The 18,476-nt window shown below is 43.7% G+C and overlaps 1 protein-coding gene across 1 annotated transcript in view; it reads left to right on the top strand.

Annotated features, from left to right (window-relative positions):
- Positions 1-18,476, top strand: part of LOC128123830 (deleted in malignant brain tumors 1 protein-like) — a 118,083-nt gene that overhangs the window by 16,916 nt on the left and 82,691 nt on the right. The window contains exons 3-9 of the mRNA XM_052760125.1: positions 172-204; positions 3,683-3,712; positions 5,273-5,335; positions 10,244-10,309; positions 13,538-13,597; positions 15,912-16,229; positions 16,709-16,738. Of these exons, the coding sequence (XP_052616085.1) occupies positions 172-204; positions 3,683-3,712; positions 5,273-5,335; positions 10,244-10,309; positions 13,538-13,597; positions 15,912-16,229; positions 16,709-16,738 (600 nt within the window). The remainder of the gene's footprint in view (positions 1-171; positions 205-3,682; positions 3,713-5,272; positions 5,336-10,243; positions 10,310-13,537; positions 13,598-15,911; positions 16,230-16,708; positions 16,739-18,476) is intronic.

The following is an 18,476-nucleotide window of genomic DNA, read 5'->3' as shown; positions in this document are numbered from 1 at the left end:
CCCCCTCTCATTAAGAAGGAGAGGGAGATCCTTTGACTTGTCCAGAGTACTGTCTAGTGAATGTTCTTCTGAACTATGTGAAGCAAATAGCTGGACACAGAATCTGACCTAACTACCATTAGCTCTTTTTTGCTCCAACAGCCCCTTAATTCTCATCCCCTCTCCCTACAGGGAATGGCCAGGAGCCAGTGGCGAGGCCCCAAGGTAGGAGTCGTTTTCATGCTGAAGCTCTTCTCGTCATGCTCATTTGATGCTGACATCCTAACACTTACTGAGACAAATTTGGAGAGAATGTGTTGTATGTTCCGTTCTTACTCACCCCTCTCTCAGGAGTTTGGCAGCAGAAGGGCTAGGTTCCATTTCTGCCACTTCATTAGTGTCAATGATCATAACAGGCCACTTACGTCCTTCTGGAAAAGGAGACAAAACACTTACCTCACAGCACGACATCTCAGTTAGAGGTCACAGACATGGAATGGTGACAAGTTCCAACACCACTCTGAAGTGTGTGACAATTCTGAGTGGAAGCTTCACCAACAGAGTCACTACTTGAATCTTTAGTTCAGAGCACAGAACCCTTTTGGCACATTTAAGTGTCACAGGCCAATGGTGTCATAGTATTGACTAATCAGCTGGAGACAACATGAAACTGGCCACAGGCAGTCATGAACTCATGGGTCCGTCTGTTTCCACATAAAATTTCTCTTGCAAAATCAGGTTCTGGAGCTGGGTGACAGTTCAGTTGGCAAAAACTTCTCCTGCACAAGCATGAAGACCTAGTGCCCACATAAAAGCTGGGCTTGGTGGTGTGTACCTGGAACTCCAGTGCCGAGGGGACAGAGGTAGGCAGATCTCTGGAGCTCATTGTCCAGAGTCAGCCTAGCCGAATTGATGAGCTCCAGGTTCAGTGAAAGACTCTGTCTCAAAAAAAAAAAATGGTGGATGATGAATGAAGACTCTGACATCAATACTAACCTCTGACACACATACACACACACACACACACACACACACACACACACACACACAGAAAGAGAGAGAGAGAGAGAGAGAGAGAGAGAGAGAGAGAGAGAGAGAGAGAGCAAGGGTGGGGGTGGGTGGCTGCTAGCTATGAGGTAGGATGGAGCGATAGGTTCCTGACTTCAGTATTAAATGATTTAATTCTAAACACTTTCTATACATGACTTATTTAATATTCTTAAGAAACCTATGAGTTAGGTCCTTTTTACATTTCCATTTTATGGATGATAAAACAGAATTAGAAAATTAATCAAACTGCCCTGATCCCTGTCACCAGCCATCCAGGGGAATTGTGCTAACCGGTTGGATGGTATCATGCCTAGTTTAGCTTGGGTGGACAGCTGATGCTACAGGTAGCCTCTTTCTTCCTGCTCCATGAGTGTATCTAAGCAGGAGAGAGTGGAGACACTCCTTGTTTCTCCTTCTTCACTCTACGTAACCATAACACCAGAAAATTATGTCTCTACTTTCAAAATATATGCTAAACTCTTTAGTATCCCCCAGCCCCAAGAACACCACCTTCCAGAGTCTTGTCATCTTTCTTCCGGTGATGACAACAGTGTTGTCAACAGTCACCTACCTCTGCTGCGTTCCCACCATAATTGTGAACTGGATCATGCCTCTGTGCTCAAAACCTCCCAAAGGGTGCTTCATTGGTGTCTGTCCCCCACAGTGCATCTAACTTTGTAAACTATGTATACAGTCAGGCTGGCCTGTAACTCAGAGCCAAAGCTGAGCTCACCATCCTCCAGGTGCGGGGATTAGATTAAGGCATGTACCACTCAAAGGCTCCCCTGTCTCTGACCACTGAGGAAAACACCTCATCTTGCATCAGATCCACCTCTGACTCTTTGTCCAACCCTTGAAATAGACAAAGTCATCCCTAGCTAGGACCTATCCCAGCTCTTCCTTCAGTTCCAAACTCTCCTTATCATGGGTCTCAGACAAAATAACCCTCCCACAGAGAGAATTCCTTGGAATACACAATGAAAATGGGCTCCCTCTCAGTCACATTCTATGTGATCCACTGTTTTGTCCCATCTGAGACTTTGTATACAGTTTTGCTTTACTCCTTTGCTTCTGTCCCCTTCCCTCCCTCCCCAGGGTAGGGAGTTAGTGAGAGAGGGCTGCCTTATCTTTATCTAAGAGCCAAGTCAGTCACAGCTTCTAAATATGCTTGTAGGATGAAAGATTGGCGCATGCATAGCATCCTAATGAAGTCATTGATCAATGAACAAAGACAGCGACTTCCTCTCAGCAAACACCACTTACCAAGCACAGAGTGGTCCATTATGCAGGGTTTCCATCACCTTTCCAATCCCAGGAAGCTCAGGGTTTAAAATTAACCAATTCCTAGTAATTAGTAATTAGCTAAGGGTCAGTTGGTTGTTTTGTAGTTTTTCCATTTATTTCCCTACTACCCATGTGGTCATTACCCTTATCTTTCTAATTTTCTGATCTCACATGTGTCTATCACATATATGTGCTTTACTATCAGCCATTTGAATCTGTAGCACTGTGTGTGTGTGTGTGTGTGTGTGTGTACTTATTTTGCCTTGACATGACTTCTTGACTTCATGACTGTAAGAAAGCAATATGCATTAAACAGAAACCATACTTTGGTGCTTCGTATTTTAAATTCATCTTTTCTCACGTCAGTAACATGCAAGAAAATCATTTTTTCCTTATACGGGGATCCAGAGTGAATCACAGCAACAAGTCGGCATAGGAAACAACCAGTATCTACAGGGTGCTGTGCTGCTAAAGTTGGATGTTTGGTAGATTAGTTGTATGAAATTTGTTTGCCGTATTTTGTGGAGATATGTGCATGTTCTCATGTGTGGTACACACACATATGTGTGTGTGGACATGTGTGTTTGGGTCCATATGCACATGCGTGTAGAGGTCAACCCTAGGTGTCCTTCATCAGTATCTCTTATTGGTTTGGAGTTCCCTTAGTAGGCTAGGCTAGCTGGCCAGCAAACCTCAGAGGACTACTTATCTCTGCTTCCCCAGAGCTGGATGACAAGCACACACCACCACACAAGGCTTTTCATTTAGGATATTTTAACTCAAGCTCTTTTGACTTATGGTCTTTTTCAGGATGTAACCACGTCGTAAGTCAACATTAGTATATAATAATCGGACATATACAATAACTATGATGCATGATATATCATCTTCTACACTTAAATTATCATGATACATTATAATATGTGATATAATTTAATGACGTTCTATGGAATGATTAATCATGTATAGAAGAGATTAGTGGAGTTGTCTACTACAGGTCCACTCAGCTCTGAGGAAAGCATGAGCTGAGAATATATCTCAGTTTTGAACATGCCACCACCCTCTTGCTTTGTGCCTAGCTGTGAACAACTGCTCAGGACAGACAAATGGCCCTGAATTCCTGTGGTGACTGACTTACTCTCAGTTTTCCCAAAGAGCCACGTTTAAAGGCTTTACCCTAGAAAATCTTCAAAGCAATCAACTCAGCAAATATTTCTTGGACCCTGTTAATCCCAAGAGCCTGTATTTTACTAGGAATTGATTTCCTATTTTGTATTTCAAACCTATCACATTAGACTAATAAATATACCAAGTAAAAGTCACTCAATTGAATTGCATAAGAAATATCTTGATTTATTTGTATCACTAGGTGATGGAAATTCAGCAACCATATTATCAGGTAAGTGATTTATTGTTATTATCATTGTTATTGATGTTTCTCCTGGGCATGTATGTTTACCCACCTAAATCCAGGAGAGAAGGTGAACAGGTGGGTTTTTAGTTGTGCCCCTGAGAGGAGAGCTTTGTCTTAACCTTCCCTGGATGTTGAATTTTTGTGGGAATGACCTCCAGCACATCACCACAATAGACTCACTAACTGCCTAAAAAAGGGGCTTGTAGTACTTTAAATTTTAGAAAATACTAGAAAATGTTTTGATTATGTAGATTTCATAATTAGTTGGTCGGCTCAGTTTGACCTGCTCCTCTGGGAGTTCACACTCCCTCAATTTTGATAAACGACACGTTTTAAATTTTCTTTGGAGGAAGACTCATTTGCTCACATATGATACTAGCCTATTGTATGAGTTTGCTATGGCATCTATAACAAACTGTCATAATCTGATGACTTAATGTAGACTTTTTTTTTTTTGCCTTGTAATTCTAGAATTCCTAAATCTCAAATGGGTTTCACTTAGCTAAAGGCAAGGTGTCATCCAGGCTATGCTTATTCTGGAAAGTCTTGAAAAGGAAGATCCATTTCTGGATCGGTGTTACTATCACTGTGACAGAAGCAACTTAAAGGAGGAAGGGTTTCTTTTGGGTCACAGTTTAGAGGTACAGTTCATCATGGCAGAAAAGAGTCTTAGTTTCTTTTCTGTTGCTGTGATAAAACACTCCGACAAAGGCAATGTAAGGGAGAAAGTTTATTTAGCTCACAGTTCACAGTGTGGTTCATCCTGGTGTGGAAATCAATGCAGCGGGAGCTTGAAGCAGCTTGTTATATCACATCAATAATCAGGAAGCAGAGAGTGATGAATGCATGCTGCTGCTCAGCCCTCTTTCTTCACTTACAGAGTTCAGAATCCCAACCTAGGGAATGCTGCCACCCAGAGTGGGCAGGCCTTCCCATCTCAATTAATGCGATTGTGATAACATCTTGCAGGCATTCTCATAGATCCATCTTTCAGGTGATTCTAGATTCTGTTAAGTTGACAATCAACAGTGACAGCAACACATAGTTTGATGTCCTCTACACTGCTGTACCTACACACTAGCACAAACCTAGAGACAACATGACACCTACAGCTAGAGTGACCACTATAGACACTGGTACAGCACCTACAGGCCGTGTGACACCTACAGATAGTGTAATACAAAAACTACTAACAAAAACCTCCAGTCATGAAACACTGAGTAAAACAAGCATAAAAAGCAAATAAGAGATCTTGAAGGTCTGCACGTACCAATTCTTAGAATATAATTATCATTGAAGAGCATCTAATACCTGCATTTGGACTTAAAGTCTGACAGAGACAGGTTAGGGAACACTGATTCAGTCTAGGGCTTGGAAGATCAGTGGCCAAGAGGTAGGTTAGCATTCCTATCACTTATGCGGTGGGCCCTTCAGAGCTGAGGAAAAACTATACATGTGAAGTCGCAGGGGGCCCTGGACACCATACTGTCCTTGGATCACCATGAACAATTACTGTTAAGTTTTTTTTTTTTTTTTTTACTCCAGTTCTGCCTGCTGCTGTCTCAACTCAGCCATCTTCTAAACTTGCTTCGAGTTCCTCTGCATCAGGTAGGACCCCATCACCACCATCACTGAACTGACTGCAGTTTTTTAAGTTGTCTACAAGATCATGTGAGAGTTACCCAGAATGCTTTACCTGAGATCATGTGAGAGTGTTACCCAGAATGCTTTACCTGAGATCATGTGATCTGAGGAAAAGGGACTCAATCCTGCCAGCTTCACTTTGTATCTGACTGTCATTAGTTTTACTGTTCCAAGAACACTGGAACTCAAAGCTTCACATTTCACAAATGAAAACTATAACGTGAAAGGATATGCTTGTGCTAGAGAAAGAGAAATTACCAAAAGGTCACTTCACATTCTTTGAACACTAAAAAAAAGTTAAAAAAAAGCTGGCTAATGTCAAGGAGGAATCTGAAATAGGAGAAATTAATTTCGCCTAAGCTGGTAAGTCACAGGCTCACATCTTTCTGGATGTAGTGAGCAGGAGTCACCATTACAGTCCAACTTCATTAGTCATTGTGACAGCTGATGCTGTCTCACTATCTGTGACCACTGTCATTTCAATAATTCAAATATGAGCTATGTAATTCAGAGTGTGACAGGGCTGGTGGAAAGCAGGCCCTTCCTTCTGCAGGGTTCGTGTGGCCACCGAGTACTTGAAAACAACACAGCCGTAGGACTGAGATGTGCTGTGTACATTAAGTACACGCTGGGTCTTTTGAAGACTTAGGGCCGTGGACACTGTTGTTCAGCAGGCATGAAGCTTCTGTAGCAACATGAGCGAGTTCCAGAGAGCTACGGGATGCTAACACAGTATTGTTCACTTGAACTTTTGTGAAGGGGGCGGCTCTTGGTAAGCATCCTTGCTGCACACATACACAGAACACAGGGAAACTTGGAGGTAGGAGATAGATTCATTCCCTTACTTATGGTGATGCTTCCACAGATATATTCTGGCTCTGAATTCATTAATTTGTATACATTGAAAACATAGTACACTAATTATACTTCAATGAAGCTGTTTTCTGAAAAATTACTTAGGGTCGGGATGGAGTGGATCAGTGGGTAGGGGCACTTTCTATGTAAGCATCAGGACCTGAATTCAGATCCCCAGCACCCACATAAATAGCCAGGCATAGTCACACATGCCTATATGGCTCCAGAGCTGTGGGCTGGAGGAAGGGGTAGAGACAGGAGGATCACTGGGACTTGCTGGTGGATATTCTTGCTCCAAGTTCAGTGGGAGATCTGGTCTAAAGGAATGCAGCAGAGAGTGATATAGAAGGACACAAGATGTCCTCCACTGCCTCAGAAGTGGCAGTGCTTGATGTGCCTCACAGCCGCAAGAGTGAGGGCACTTCCTTCCTAAGGATGCAGAGCCCCAGGTCCTTGTCAGCTCCCAAAGGCCCCAACTGACCCCATCTGTGTGGAGACCAAGGTCTCTCCAAGCTCTTCCCCACAGAACCCTCTCCCAGTATCTTTCTTTCTGTTTGTGTTTGGATGTGCTCAGGCTAGGCAGGTCCCTAATCTCTGAGCAGCAGGAACCCAGCCTTGTCCTGCTCTTGAGAGGAGGAAGGGATCAAAGTTCTTGGACCTAGTAAGCCTGAGCTCTTCATAAGGAATCCAGGAGGAGACGTGAATCTGGGCAAAGATGGTATCCCAAAGGAGAAAAGCATGCATGAGAGACTTGTCAGCACATACTGGACCGAAGTCTCAAAGATTCCTGAGCAAGGCAAGAAACTCAGGTCTGAGCCCTGTGTCAATCATCTTTACAGGACATTAGCAAACTATAACCCATCGCCTGCTTGTTATGAATAAAGTTTTATTGGAACAGCAAGTTATGTACGGATTATTATGGCAGCTTTTGCACAGTAAGAGCAGAGCTGTTTACCATCTAACCCTTTATAATTTTCTAACCCTGTGATTTAACCATTCAGAGGATTCAGTTTCCTTATCTATAAAATTTGCCTTCAAGGTTAACAAATATAGTATTTATATAATAAACAAACAAAATAGCCCTGTAGAGACTGGTGATATAGCTCAGTTGGGGCAGTGCTTGACATGCATGCATGACAACCATATACCAGCACTCCACAGCAGAAGTATCCACACCATAAGAGCACTTGTTCAGCTATGTTCATATCAGCATTGTTTGTAATAGCCAGAACATGGAAACAACCCAGATGCCCTTCAACTGAAGAATGGATAAACAAAATGTGGTACATATACACAATGGAATACTACTCAGCAGAAAAAAACAATGGCATCATGAGGTTTGCAGACAAATGGATGGATCTAGAAAAAATCATCCTGAGTGAGGTAACCCAGACTCAGAAAGACAAACATGGTATGTACTCACTCATAGCAGGATACTAGACATGAAACAAGGATGAATTGTCTGCTACTCAAATACATAAATAAGCAAATTCTATAATGGATGCAGACCCTTTGGCTGTTCACAGTTTACATTTCTATGTCCACTTCCAAACAAAAAAGAGAAGCCATGTTAAAATTCTTTTTTAAAAATAACATAACAAAATAAAACATAATAAGATAAAACAAAAACTGTCACATAGGAGTTGGACAAGACAAAGAGGAGGAAAAGAGCCCAAAAGAAGGCACAAGAATCAGAGACCCACTCTTTCACGCATGCAGGAATTCCATAAAAATACTAACCTGGAAGCCATATTATATACACAGAGGACCTGGTGTAGACCTGTGCAGGTCCTGTGCACACTGCTTCAGTCTCTGTGAGTTCATATGAACTTTGATCATGTTGATTTAGAGGGCCTTGTTTTCTGGTGTCCTCCATCCCTTCTGGCTCTTACACTCTTTCCACCCACTCTTCTGGAGTTCCCTGAGCCCTGAGGAGAGGGATTTGGTGGAGACATCCCATTTAGGGCTGAGTGTTCTAAGGTCTTTCACTCCCTGCGTAACATCTGGCTGTGAGTCTCTGTATTTGTTCCCATCTGCTGCAGGAGGAAGCTTCTCTGATGATGCTAAGCAAGGCGCTGGTCACATTTGCCTTTCTGGGCAAAAGTATCAGATGTACAAATAAGTAAATTCTGTAATGAATTCAGAACCCTGTTCACAGTTTACATTCACTTCTAAATGTGTGTGTGTGTGTGTGTGAGAGAGAGAGAGAGAGAGAGAGAGAGAGAGAGAGAGAGAGAGAGAGAGAGAAGGAGAGAGAGAGAGAGAGAGAGAGAGAGAGAGAGAGAGAGAGAGAGAGAGAGAGAAGCTGCATTAAAATTCTTGAGTCATCTGAGTGACTGCCTAGGAGCTGATCAGAAAGGGAAGAGCTGTGCCTCCTCAGCCAACACCACTCTGCTCAGAGCTGACGCCTGGACGCTGGATTTGGACCTAACTCTCTGCTGCCTCCGACCCCTGTGGGCCTCACCATGGCTTGTCACCTCCTTGTACTTGACTTATCTCTTCTGAAAAGTGGGACGACCACTTCTTTCAAAGAGCTGCTAGAAGGACTAAGTGGGGGAACCTGCAGAGCATTTAGCAGAGAGCCTGGTGCGGGGCTGGTGCCCTACGGTGTGACCAGGTTTAATGGCAGTGTGCCACCGCTCTGAGGGAGATAAGCAGTTGAAGTACCATTCCCTGAGACTAGCCACAGCCACCTGTCCCTTCTCCCTAAACCACTGCCAGTCACCAGCTTGCTTTCTTCCTCTATGTGTTTATTTACCTATTCTTGATATTTCATGTAAATTAAACCGCAGAAAATCCAGTGTGTTCACGCCCAGCAAAATATCAATCAAGGCTGTGCGGTTCCTTTCAAAAATTTTGAATGGAAAGGTAATATATTATTTTTCAGCAAACTTGAAGCATCAAAGAAGTCCCCCTCCTTCTATTCAATATTAACCATCCCAAGTCAGTTTCCTTGTACTGTTTCTCCAATAGCTCTCCCAGCTTCCCACACTCCAGAAGACTTGACCCGTCCACCTGCACCATCCGGTAGGTCAATGGGCCATGAATTGAAACAACAAAACTTGGGTGTAGTACACAGCATGGGCCATGCCCAGCATTCTAGGCCTGTGGAACGGATGGGCTGATGTTCAGGGCTGGGGCAGACATACTGCTCAGGGATACGCGGAGGATGTGATGCTCAGTATCATTTGCAGTGCCACACTTTAACCCACCACGAGGGTCTTCATCTGTTCTGCTCCTTACCTTTCTGTCCCTACACAGTGCTTGCCACACGCTAGACACCAAAGCAGTGTTTACTGAACAAATAAAATGTCCAAGGAGCAGACAGGCTTTTGATCTCCCTTGACGCACCCTGGATTTTTGGCCCCAAATCCTGCTAGACAGTGGGACACAGAAGCACTCTCTGTAAAGTGTTAGTAACTTTATCTGTACAATTCCTTCTTTAGAGAGTGCTGCTAATGTTTCACAAGTGAGAAAATGAGAAAAGAAAGTGCTTCTGACAAACGTTTTGTGTGTGTTTTAGGATCGTTGGATGGTGAGAAGTTACCAAGTGTCCTGTCAGGTAAAAGCAATGCCTCCATCGTCAGTCCTGCCGTGTGCAGCCTCACTATCTAGATGGATTGTGGGGCAGACAAGTCACCAGATTATATAATGTCCTCTGGGGTCAGTGAAGACAACCAGTGTCCTCAAGAACACCTTGACTTTTATAACACGGGTCCAGTTTTTCAATGACTGCCTTATTAACACCAAGGATCCTCATGGAGAACTCAGAGTCTCTGCAGGGTGAAGAGGAGGGAAGTGTTTAGAACTGCAGGATCTTGCTGGGTAGCTGTCAGCCTTCTGAACTTGGTTCAGGTTTCCCTGAAAATCAAGCAGTTTGTGAGTCCAGGATGTGGGTGAAGTGAGACCAACCTCTGACTCCTGTGCCAGATGCTAGCTCAGCTCTTTGATGATGTGTTCTGTGTTTGTCTCAGGAGAAGACCTTCAATTCTCACCCCCATTTCCATATCATTCCAGTTCTTCCTGTGGTTGACGCAGCACCTGCTAGTCGAAGAGCGCCTGTGCCCAGGCTCGGCCTCCAAGGTAAGAGAGCTTCCTGTGATCCACCGCTGGGGATCATCAGAAGGAGCTAGAGCAGCTGCAAGTTGCTGAAGTACTTGAGAAAGCACCACAGTGAGAGAGGACTCACCATCCTCCAGACCTGGCTGATTAGTTGATCCCCTCCCCCACAGGACATTGACACCTGTAATCTTTTTATTCTTGCTCTTCTAGGGGAAATGTTGTAAAGTTCAGAACACACACACACACACACACACACACACACACACACACACACACACACCCCAAACAGATCCCCATGTCATTACTTATTATTTATTACCTGTGTTTTATCTTACTGGTTTCCATTCTTACCAAGAAATGAGTCAGTTAAAGGCGAGGCTTCCATCCCTGTTGGCTAGCTTTCACAGTTCTGAAAGGTGCTCTGCATGCTAATGGGAGAGAGCAGCAATCAAAAGCCGTACATAGCTGTGACTTCCGTGACCGACAGTAACAACTGGCGTGGCAAGATGTGCCCCAGTGGTGCAATAGTGTTACCAAGGTTATGGGACTAACCAACCACTTTCTGATTAGACTTAGCCCGCCCCGCAAGATAGAACCCATGCCTAGTATCATTAATACACAAAAAATAAATAAAATAAAAACAAAAAATACGTGACTGTCTAGGTCATAGGCTTTAGGGAGAAAACTACTATTACTACTGTAGTATTAATATTATTATTATTACATAGTAATAAACTGTGCCCTAAGTTCTTATCTTTATACCTATATGTTAGTAGATCTTTCAATCCTCACCAAAGAAGCTTCCTTTTATAGTAGGTGACAATACAGAGACCCACAGCTAGTCGATGTGCATAGAATCAGAGACTGTGGAGTAGCCAGCTCCAAATAGAACGGCTGTCTCACACCTCCTCACCACAAGGTTCACTTGTCCTCATAGAAGAGGGGATAGAAAGAGTGTAAGAGCTGGAGGTAGTAGATAACAGCACAATAGTATGTGTTTGACATGGCTGTGCTATTATTACATACATGGGTTCAGTGGCTTTGAATGCTTACACAAGACCTGGGTCACATCAAGCCAGATACGATCCCAGTGTGGATGTGGGAGGGGCTTGTGAAGTCCCACCCCTGTACGAGTAGCTGCTGGTATCTGATGGCTGTTGGGGGTGAGGGGGGCAGAGTCAGTTTTCCTCACCAGTGTGGTAACTGTGAAGCTACCCACACTCCAGTGGATGACCTACAGCCGTACACACAGACAGCACTAAGTGGACTCAGTGAGCTAAAAATAGAAATAAGTTAATAAATAAAGAGAGCATGGGAAGTTGAGAGGGAGAAGTGGTGGGGATATATGGAAAGAATTGGAGGGGAGAGTGATTTGACCGAAACACATCATATGCATGTATGAACTTTTCAGACAAACCAAGATGAAGCCTCCAGGGTTAGCACTGTAGCTCAATGGTAGCTACCAAGTATCCCTCTGGATTCTGTCCCTAGCACACCACAAAAGTAACAGTGTTTTAAAGCAAAAATAAATTACTATGAAGCTCCTACTACCCACCCCAGTCTCCCCTTCGCCTTCTTCAGAGACAAGCACTCTTCTGAATGTTACAAGTTTCCTCTTTTCATTTTTTAATACATATGAATTATATGATTTCTGTCCATGTTATTTTGTGGTCTAGCACAAATTACATTAGTCCCTATATATCATGCCATACTGTTTTTTAAAAGCCAGTTGCTCTTTTAGACAAATTGATGAGCGGGAGAGGGAGAAAGATAACTGTTACTATCAACTGTTAATTTGGTGAATGTTACACACAGTGAAATCAATTTCCCCAAATTTTCATGTCTCCCTTGCTGACATCAGTGTGAAGTACCATTGTGTTAGAAACATATGCTCCATCGCCTAACTGATTAGCTCAGTGGTTAACAAAGAATACATCACGTGATATTATTATTATATACTTTTTGCCCACATGCTCTTATACACCTGAAGGACTGACTCTGAATAGTAAGTCAGGCAACTAGGCAGGTTCAACGGAAAAGCTCCCACTTTATTTTCTCTCTACAGAAGATTGTTCTGGGCTGAGGCTGGTATGTGGCTCTGAAGGATGATCTGGGTGGGTGAGGTTTCCCACTAAGGCACATGTGTGACAGTAGCTGGGACTTGGCAGAGGCACAGGGCATGTATAGGCAACTCATGTGTGGTCGAACAATATCTGCTCCCCTCAGCTCCTGCTTCAGTCAGGGATTTGGAAAGTCCCATGTGCCCACAACAACTGACTCCCACACTGGTGGATGAGGAGGGCTCCAGAGCCATCTGCTCTGCTAAGGGGGTCTTTTGCATTCCAAGAGTTCTGTAGATTGAATGGGTCATTGACTCACTTCTGGGAGAGATGATACCTTCTCTCAGTACTCTAACAGGCCCTCTAACAGCAGCAACACACATGTGCAGGCACACACACACACACACACACACACACACACACACACTCCCTGCCCTCAGGTAACACTGGTTTCTGAATCCCTTCTACATTGACTTCTGCCTCTGGTTTATTCTGTGTAATGGGTGTGGTATGAAAATGAACTGTTGTACCAGGCTTCAAACAGTCTAAAGAGGCTGGTTTTGAATGATCTACCATCACCTTCAAGCCTAGAGAGGTGTTGCTTAAATCTCGGCACTCCATAACTGATGGGTGAAGGGCACAGCACTCAGCGCTGAGTGCAGACCCAGTCCTGGTGGCTCTTGTTTCTGTTCCTACTGCAGAGTCTGGGGTTGCAGCATCCTCACACACACACACACACATTGTGAGGCTTGATCCAGTTCTTCCCCTAATTGCGTTAGGTAAACTTCCCCTTCTAAAATTCGTTTTGTGGGATTACAGTAGAGCTCCCTGGGCTAGGAGAGTAAAGTACATGCTAATTACAGTCAAAGAGATGTATCCATGGCAGGACTGGAGATTATTTTAGCAGAGAATGGGATATTCAGGCAATGGGATGTCAAATGTGTCAAATGAGTTCTATCAAGAGCTCTCTATTGTTCTGTTCTGTAAGAGCTGTTTAGGAAATATCAATTGTCTCCAAGTAGTTGATGAGCTCTAATCTAGTCATGGAAGTCAGGCATTGTCTGCAGCAGTGTGAGGCTGTAATTTCCCCAGACGTCAATGCTGTTTCATCTTTTCAGAAATATAAGTTATTATAACCACAGTGTAAACACTGCTCTGGACCTTAATGCTGATTTCCTTTCCTCAGAAGGTGCTGACGGCTCACCAGACCACACTCCAGCAGCAGATCCCGAGTCATCCAAACCATCAGGTTGGTTGCCTTGCTTTTCCTCCTGAGAATGTCTCTTGCACAAGTGAGAGGAGAAAAGCCTTCGTGCTGCATTGTGTTCTACTTCCTTTTCTGTTGCTGTGATAAAACATTCTGACCAAAAGCAGCTTAGGGGAAAGGGGGATGATTTCAATTTACAGGTTATGGTCTATCACTGAGGAAAGTCAGGGCAGGATGTCAAGATGGATCCTGATGCAGAAATCAAGGCTGCTTGCTGCCTTGATCAGGTTCATACCTAGGTCGCTTTCTTATACAGCCCAAGGCCACCTGCTCAGGGAATGGTTCCTCCTCCTTTATGCCTTCAGCATTCTCTCTCTCCTTTCATTTCATCTATAATTAATTTTCTCCTCCCTAAATGCATCAATCCACCCACCGGCCTCCTAACTTCCCGAGTTTCATGTGAATTCCAGGGTACACTCATAAAACACATGATTTGAAGCTAGCACTTGCCTGTGAGTGATAACATGCAACAATTGTCTTTTGGGGGCCTGGGTGACCTCAATAAGTGTAATTTTCCCCATTCCATGTGTTTAGTTGCAATTTTCATGATTTCCTTATAGCAGAGTCATATCCAATTATGTAAATGTAGCACATATTCATTATGTATCCATCAACCAATGCATATCTAGGTTGATTCCATTTCCTATCTATTGTCAATAAAGAGGCAATGAATGTGGATGTGCAAGTGTCTCTGTAGCAAGATCTATAAAGGTCTCCAAAGAAGGAATACATGTGGCCAGTAAGTACTTCAAAGAGTGTGCAACATCCTTAGCTACCAGGGAAATGCCAATTAATACTACTTCAAGATTCCACCTCACCCCAGTCAGAATGACCATCATCAGGGACACAGATGACAACAAATGCTGGCATGGCTGTGGCAAAAGGGGAACGCTTATATACTCTTGGTGGGAGTGTAAACTAGTACAGATACTTTGGAAATCAGTTTGGAAATTTCAAAGAGAAAGAAAGGAAGGAAGGAAGGAAGGAAGGAAAGAAGGAAGGAAGGAAGAAAGGAAGGAAGGAAGGAAGAAAGGAAGAAAGAAAGAAAGAAAGAAAGAAAGAAAGAAAGAAAGAAAGAAAGAAAGGAAGAAAGAAAGAAAGGAAGGAAGGAAGGAAGGAAGGAAGAAAGAAAGAAATAAAGAAAGAATTATCACATGACCCAGCTATACCACTTCTATTTTTACTTTTTTTCCTTTTTTTTCAAAGACAAGGTCTGACTCTATAGCCCAGACTGGTCTGAAACTCATGGTAAGACCCCACCTGCCTAAGCTTCCCAAGCATTGAGATTAAAGGTGTGCCCACTCATGCTAGGCTACCAGCCACTACCCTAGAAACTTCTCTTTTCACTTACCTTTCTGTATGACTTATAGCTGCCCACAGGGGAAGTTTCTGCCCCTATATCTTACAGCTCTCCTTTGGACTCCAGATACCCAGAAGGAACCTGGCACAGTGCAGCTGTGCACTGGTTCTTCTGGAGTCAATGGGAACTCCTCTTGACACCCTAACCAGGCAGGCTCCATTCCAGGATATGTGACCCTGGTCCAGGTCTTCCTTTGGCTATGAGTAGAGCAGGTTATCTAAAGGGAATATGAATAAAGAAATGTTTAAATTATCTTTTGCCATGTAAAACCAGTCCCAAAATACAAAGGTATGAAATACTCTCCCCCTTTTAAATTATTGCTTATGAGTTTACAAGTTAGCTGGGCAGTTCTGCTGCTCTAGGTCAGGCTTGCTGACTGTGGCTTTGGTTTTCTCATGAGTGTGAGTCACTGGAAAGTCAACTGAAGATGCCTATCCTAGAATCGGCTCCCTTACATGTCTGCAAGCAATATAGCTGCCACCTGAAGTGAGTGAAATGACCAGCTACATTGTGTCCTTCATCATCCAGCATGCTCGCCTATGCTTATTCACATGATGCTCTAGGGTGCCCAGGGAGTAAGTTACATCTGCATGCTCTCAAAGTCAAGATGCACGAAAGGCCCTGAGCACAATGCCAATAGAGGAGGAAAGAAGCCTGGCGTCTCACTGGGAGCATCTCAGGGTCGTATTGCAAAGAGGATAAGGAAAGCGAATAATAGCTATTTCCGCAAATGATTCATCACTGTGAAGCTGTCTTGAAACAGGATGCAGATAAGGAAAGTACCATAGGTTCTATGGAGCAGACACAGTGGGGTAATTGCATAGGTTGCCTTGGGTAGTCAAGGAAGATAATACCAGACTGGATTGTAGACAATAGCCATCAGCGGACTGAGAAGACCACTAACTATCACCTCCCTGCCCCTTTTTTCTTCCCCAGGAGGCTGGGTCCCTGTGCGGCTGGCAGGCAACCATGGGAGATGTGCGGGCCGTGTAGAACTCTTCTACCAGGGAGTCTGGGGAACTGTGTGTGATGACCTCTGGGACCTCCCAGAAGCAAACATCATCTGTAGGCAACTGGGGTGTGGCTGGGCTGTTTCAGCCCTGAGTGAAGCTTACTTTGGGGAAGGTTCTGGGAAGATTCTCCTTGACAACGTGCGTTGCAAGGGACATGAAGAGCACCTGGAGGAATGCTCCCACATTGGCTGGTTCTCCCACAACTGTGATCACAGTGAAGACGCCAGTGTCATCTGTTCAGGTAAAGCCCATGTCCTTTAGAGCCAAGCCTCGGCCCCTCCAAGAGAACACCCTTCATGCCTATCTTAGTTACTGTTCTCTCTGCTGTAGCAAAATACTAACAAAAGTGAAAGGAAGAAAGGGTGTGTTTTGGCTCACAATTTGAGGATAATGTCTGTCATTGTGATGGAAGTGTGAATGCGCTTGTCCCATTGCACCTGCTGTCACACATCAGACCGGGGGATGCTTTATACTTTTATCCCTTTTATGCAGCCTGGGACCCCTCATCCATCAGATTATAGTCTTCCCTCCTCAGCTATACCTTTCTGGAAACACCCTTGTAGACTTGTCCAGAGGTGTCTCCAAGGTGGTTCCAAATCTAGTTAAGTTGACAATGAAGAGAGGCTAATTATCACATTGTGTGTAAAAATAACCACTGAACACATGCCAGTATGCCACTCACTCACTCACAGCAGATGTTTTCATGTCTCACTTTTGTAGACACTGAATATGTAACAAGGTCTCTACCAGGTAGGGAAGATGATGTTTATGTATGTGGTTCACTGGAGGCTTGGGAAGAGGTTCTGTTGGAAACTGGGTTTGTTTTATTCTCCAAGACAGTGGAGTGGCAGATAAACAAGACATGTAATCACCTGATTGTCCAAGAGGAAAGTATAAAGTGCCTTCAAGGTCATCTGACTCAGCCTCATTACCCTTCACATCCTCTACTGTGCATCCTACACACAGGATAATTGACTTCTCAGACTTCTGTGAATACTTTGTTCAGTCAGTTTTGAGGTGTGCATAGAGACAGAGGCCGATGCATGGTTGAAATGTGAGATATGGCCAAGACATTTCCTTCCAAGTGGGAAATGGCTAGAGAAAATTACTATCCCAGTGAGGCAATTCCCATTTCCATTCCATAATGAGAGAGAAAGGTCTGATCCATGTCTGTCTTCCCAGCAGGGAAAGGGAAGTCTCTATAGAGATGAGAAAAGTTTCGAACTTCAGGCACATGTTTGCCAATAGCTTAAAGTTTATAACTTTAATAATCCTAAGGCACACCCACAAAGTGCTGAGCAGTAAAACCTCTTTTTTGGAAAAGTGAAAAGGAAAAAAGTGTGAATTATAAATTTAGTAAACTGAACAATGAATGCTAAAGGTTCAAAGCACCCTTTTCTTAGAATTTTATACAATGAGTATAGTTGCATCATATCCATCCCACCTCACCCTTCTAACTTCTCCCTTGATCACCAAAACTCCTCTCAAATTTATGTCATGTCTCTATCTATCTATCTATCTATCTATCTATCTATCTATCTATCTATCTATCTATCTATCTATCTATCTATAAATCTACCTGTCTGTCTGTCCGTCTGTCCATCCATCCCTCCCTCCCTCCATCCATCTACCTATCATCAAACTATCATCTCTCTCTCTCTCTCTCTCTCTCTCTCTCTCTCTCTCTCTCTCTCTCTGTCTATCTATCTATCTATCTAACCATCCATCGAGCTATATATCTACATATCTGAGTCCAATTGGTGTTGCTCATATGTAAACGATGAACTAATTATCACATTATGTGTAAAAATAACCACTGAACATATGCCAGTATGCCACTCAGCAGATGTTTTCATATCTCACTTTTGTAGATGCTGAATATGTAACGGCACTATCAGGTAGGGAAGATAATGTTTATGTATGTGGTTCACTGGAGGCTTGGGGAAGAGGTTCTGTTGGAAACTGCGTTTGTCTTATTCTCCAAGGCAGTGGAGTAGCAGATAGACAAGACATGTAATCACCTGATTGTCCAAGAGGAGAGTAGAAAGTACCTTCAAGGTCATCTGGCCCAGCCCCACCACCCTTCACCTCCTCTGCTGTGTATCCTACACACAGGATAATTGACTTCTAAGACTTCTGTAGAATATTTTGTCCAGTCAGTTTTGAGGTGTGCATAGAGACAGGTTCAGGCCCGGTTCCACAAAGTATCCATCGCTATTGGCATTCCTTCATCCTCCCTGGAGTGTCTCATGCCCAGTCTCCCCCTTTCTCAGACCTTGAGGTCTCTTGATGTCATACTCTTAGATGACTCTCAGTCAGAGAGTGAGTTAGGAATAAAGCTGGGTGTCCCAAGGTCTAGAAAAGTTTCATTACACTAGTGGTCACCCCTGCTGGTGGGAACAAATTGATCCAGAAGGATGATCTGCAATGGATGATACTGAGCTTAGAGTTGCTAGAGGGGAGATGTTGGGAGCCTGGAAGAGGCCCT

This window comes from Peromyscus californicus, unplaced genomic scaffold (assembly GCF_007827085.1).
Source record: "Peromyscus californicus insignis strain IS unplaced genomic scaffold, ASM782708v3 Scaffold_4__1_contigs__length_199733344, whole genome shotgun sequence".
Classification (NCBI taxonomy): domain Eukaryota; kingdom Metazoa; phylum Chordata; class Mammalia; order Rodentia; family Cricetidae; genus Peromyscus; species Peromyscus californicus.
Note: the sequence above shows the minus strand (reverse complement) of the source record. Positions and strands in the feature narration are given on the sequence as shown.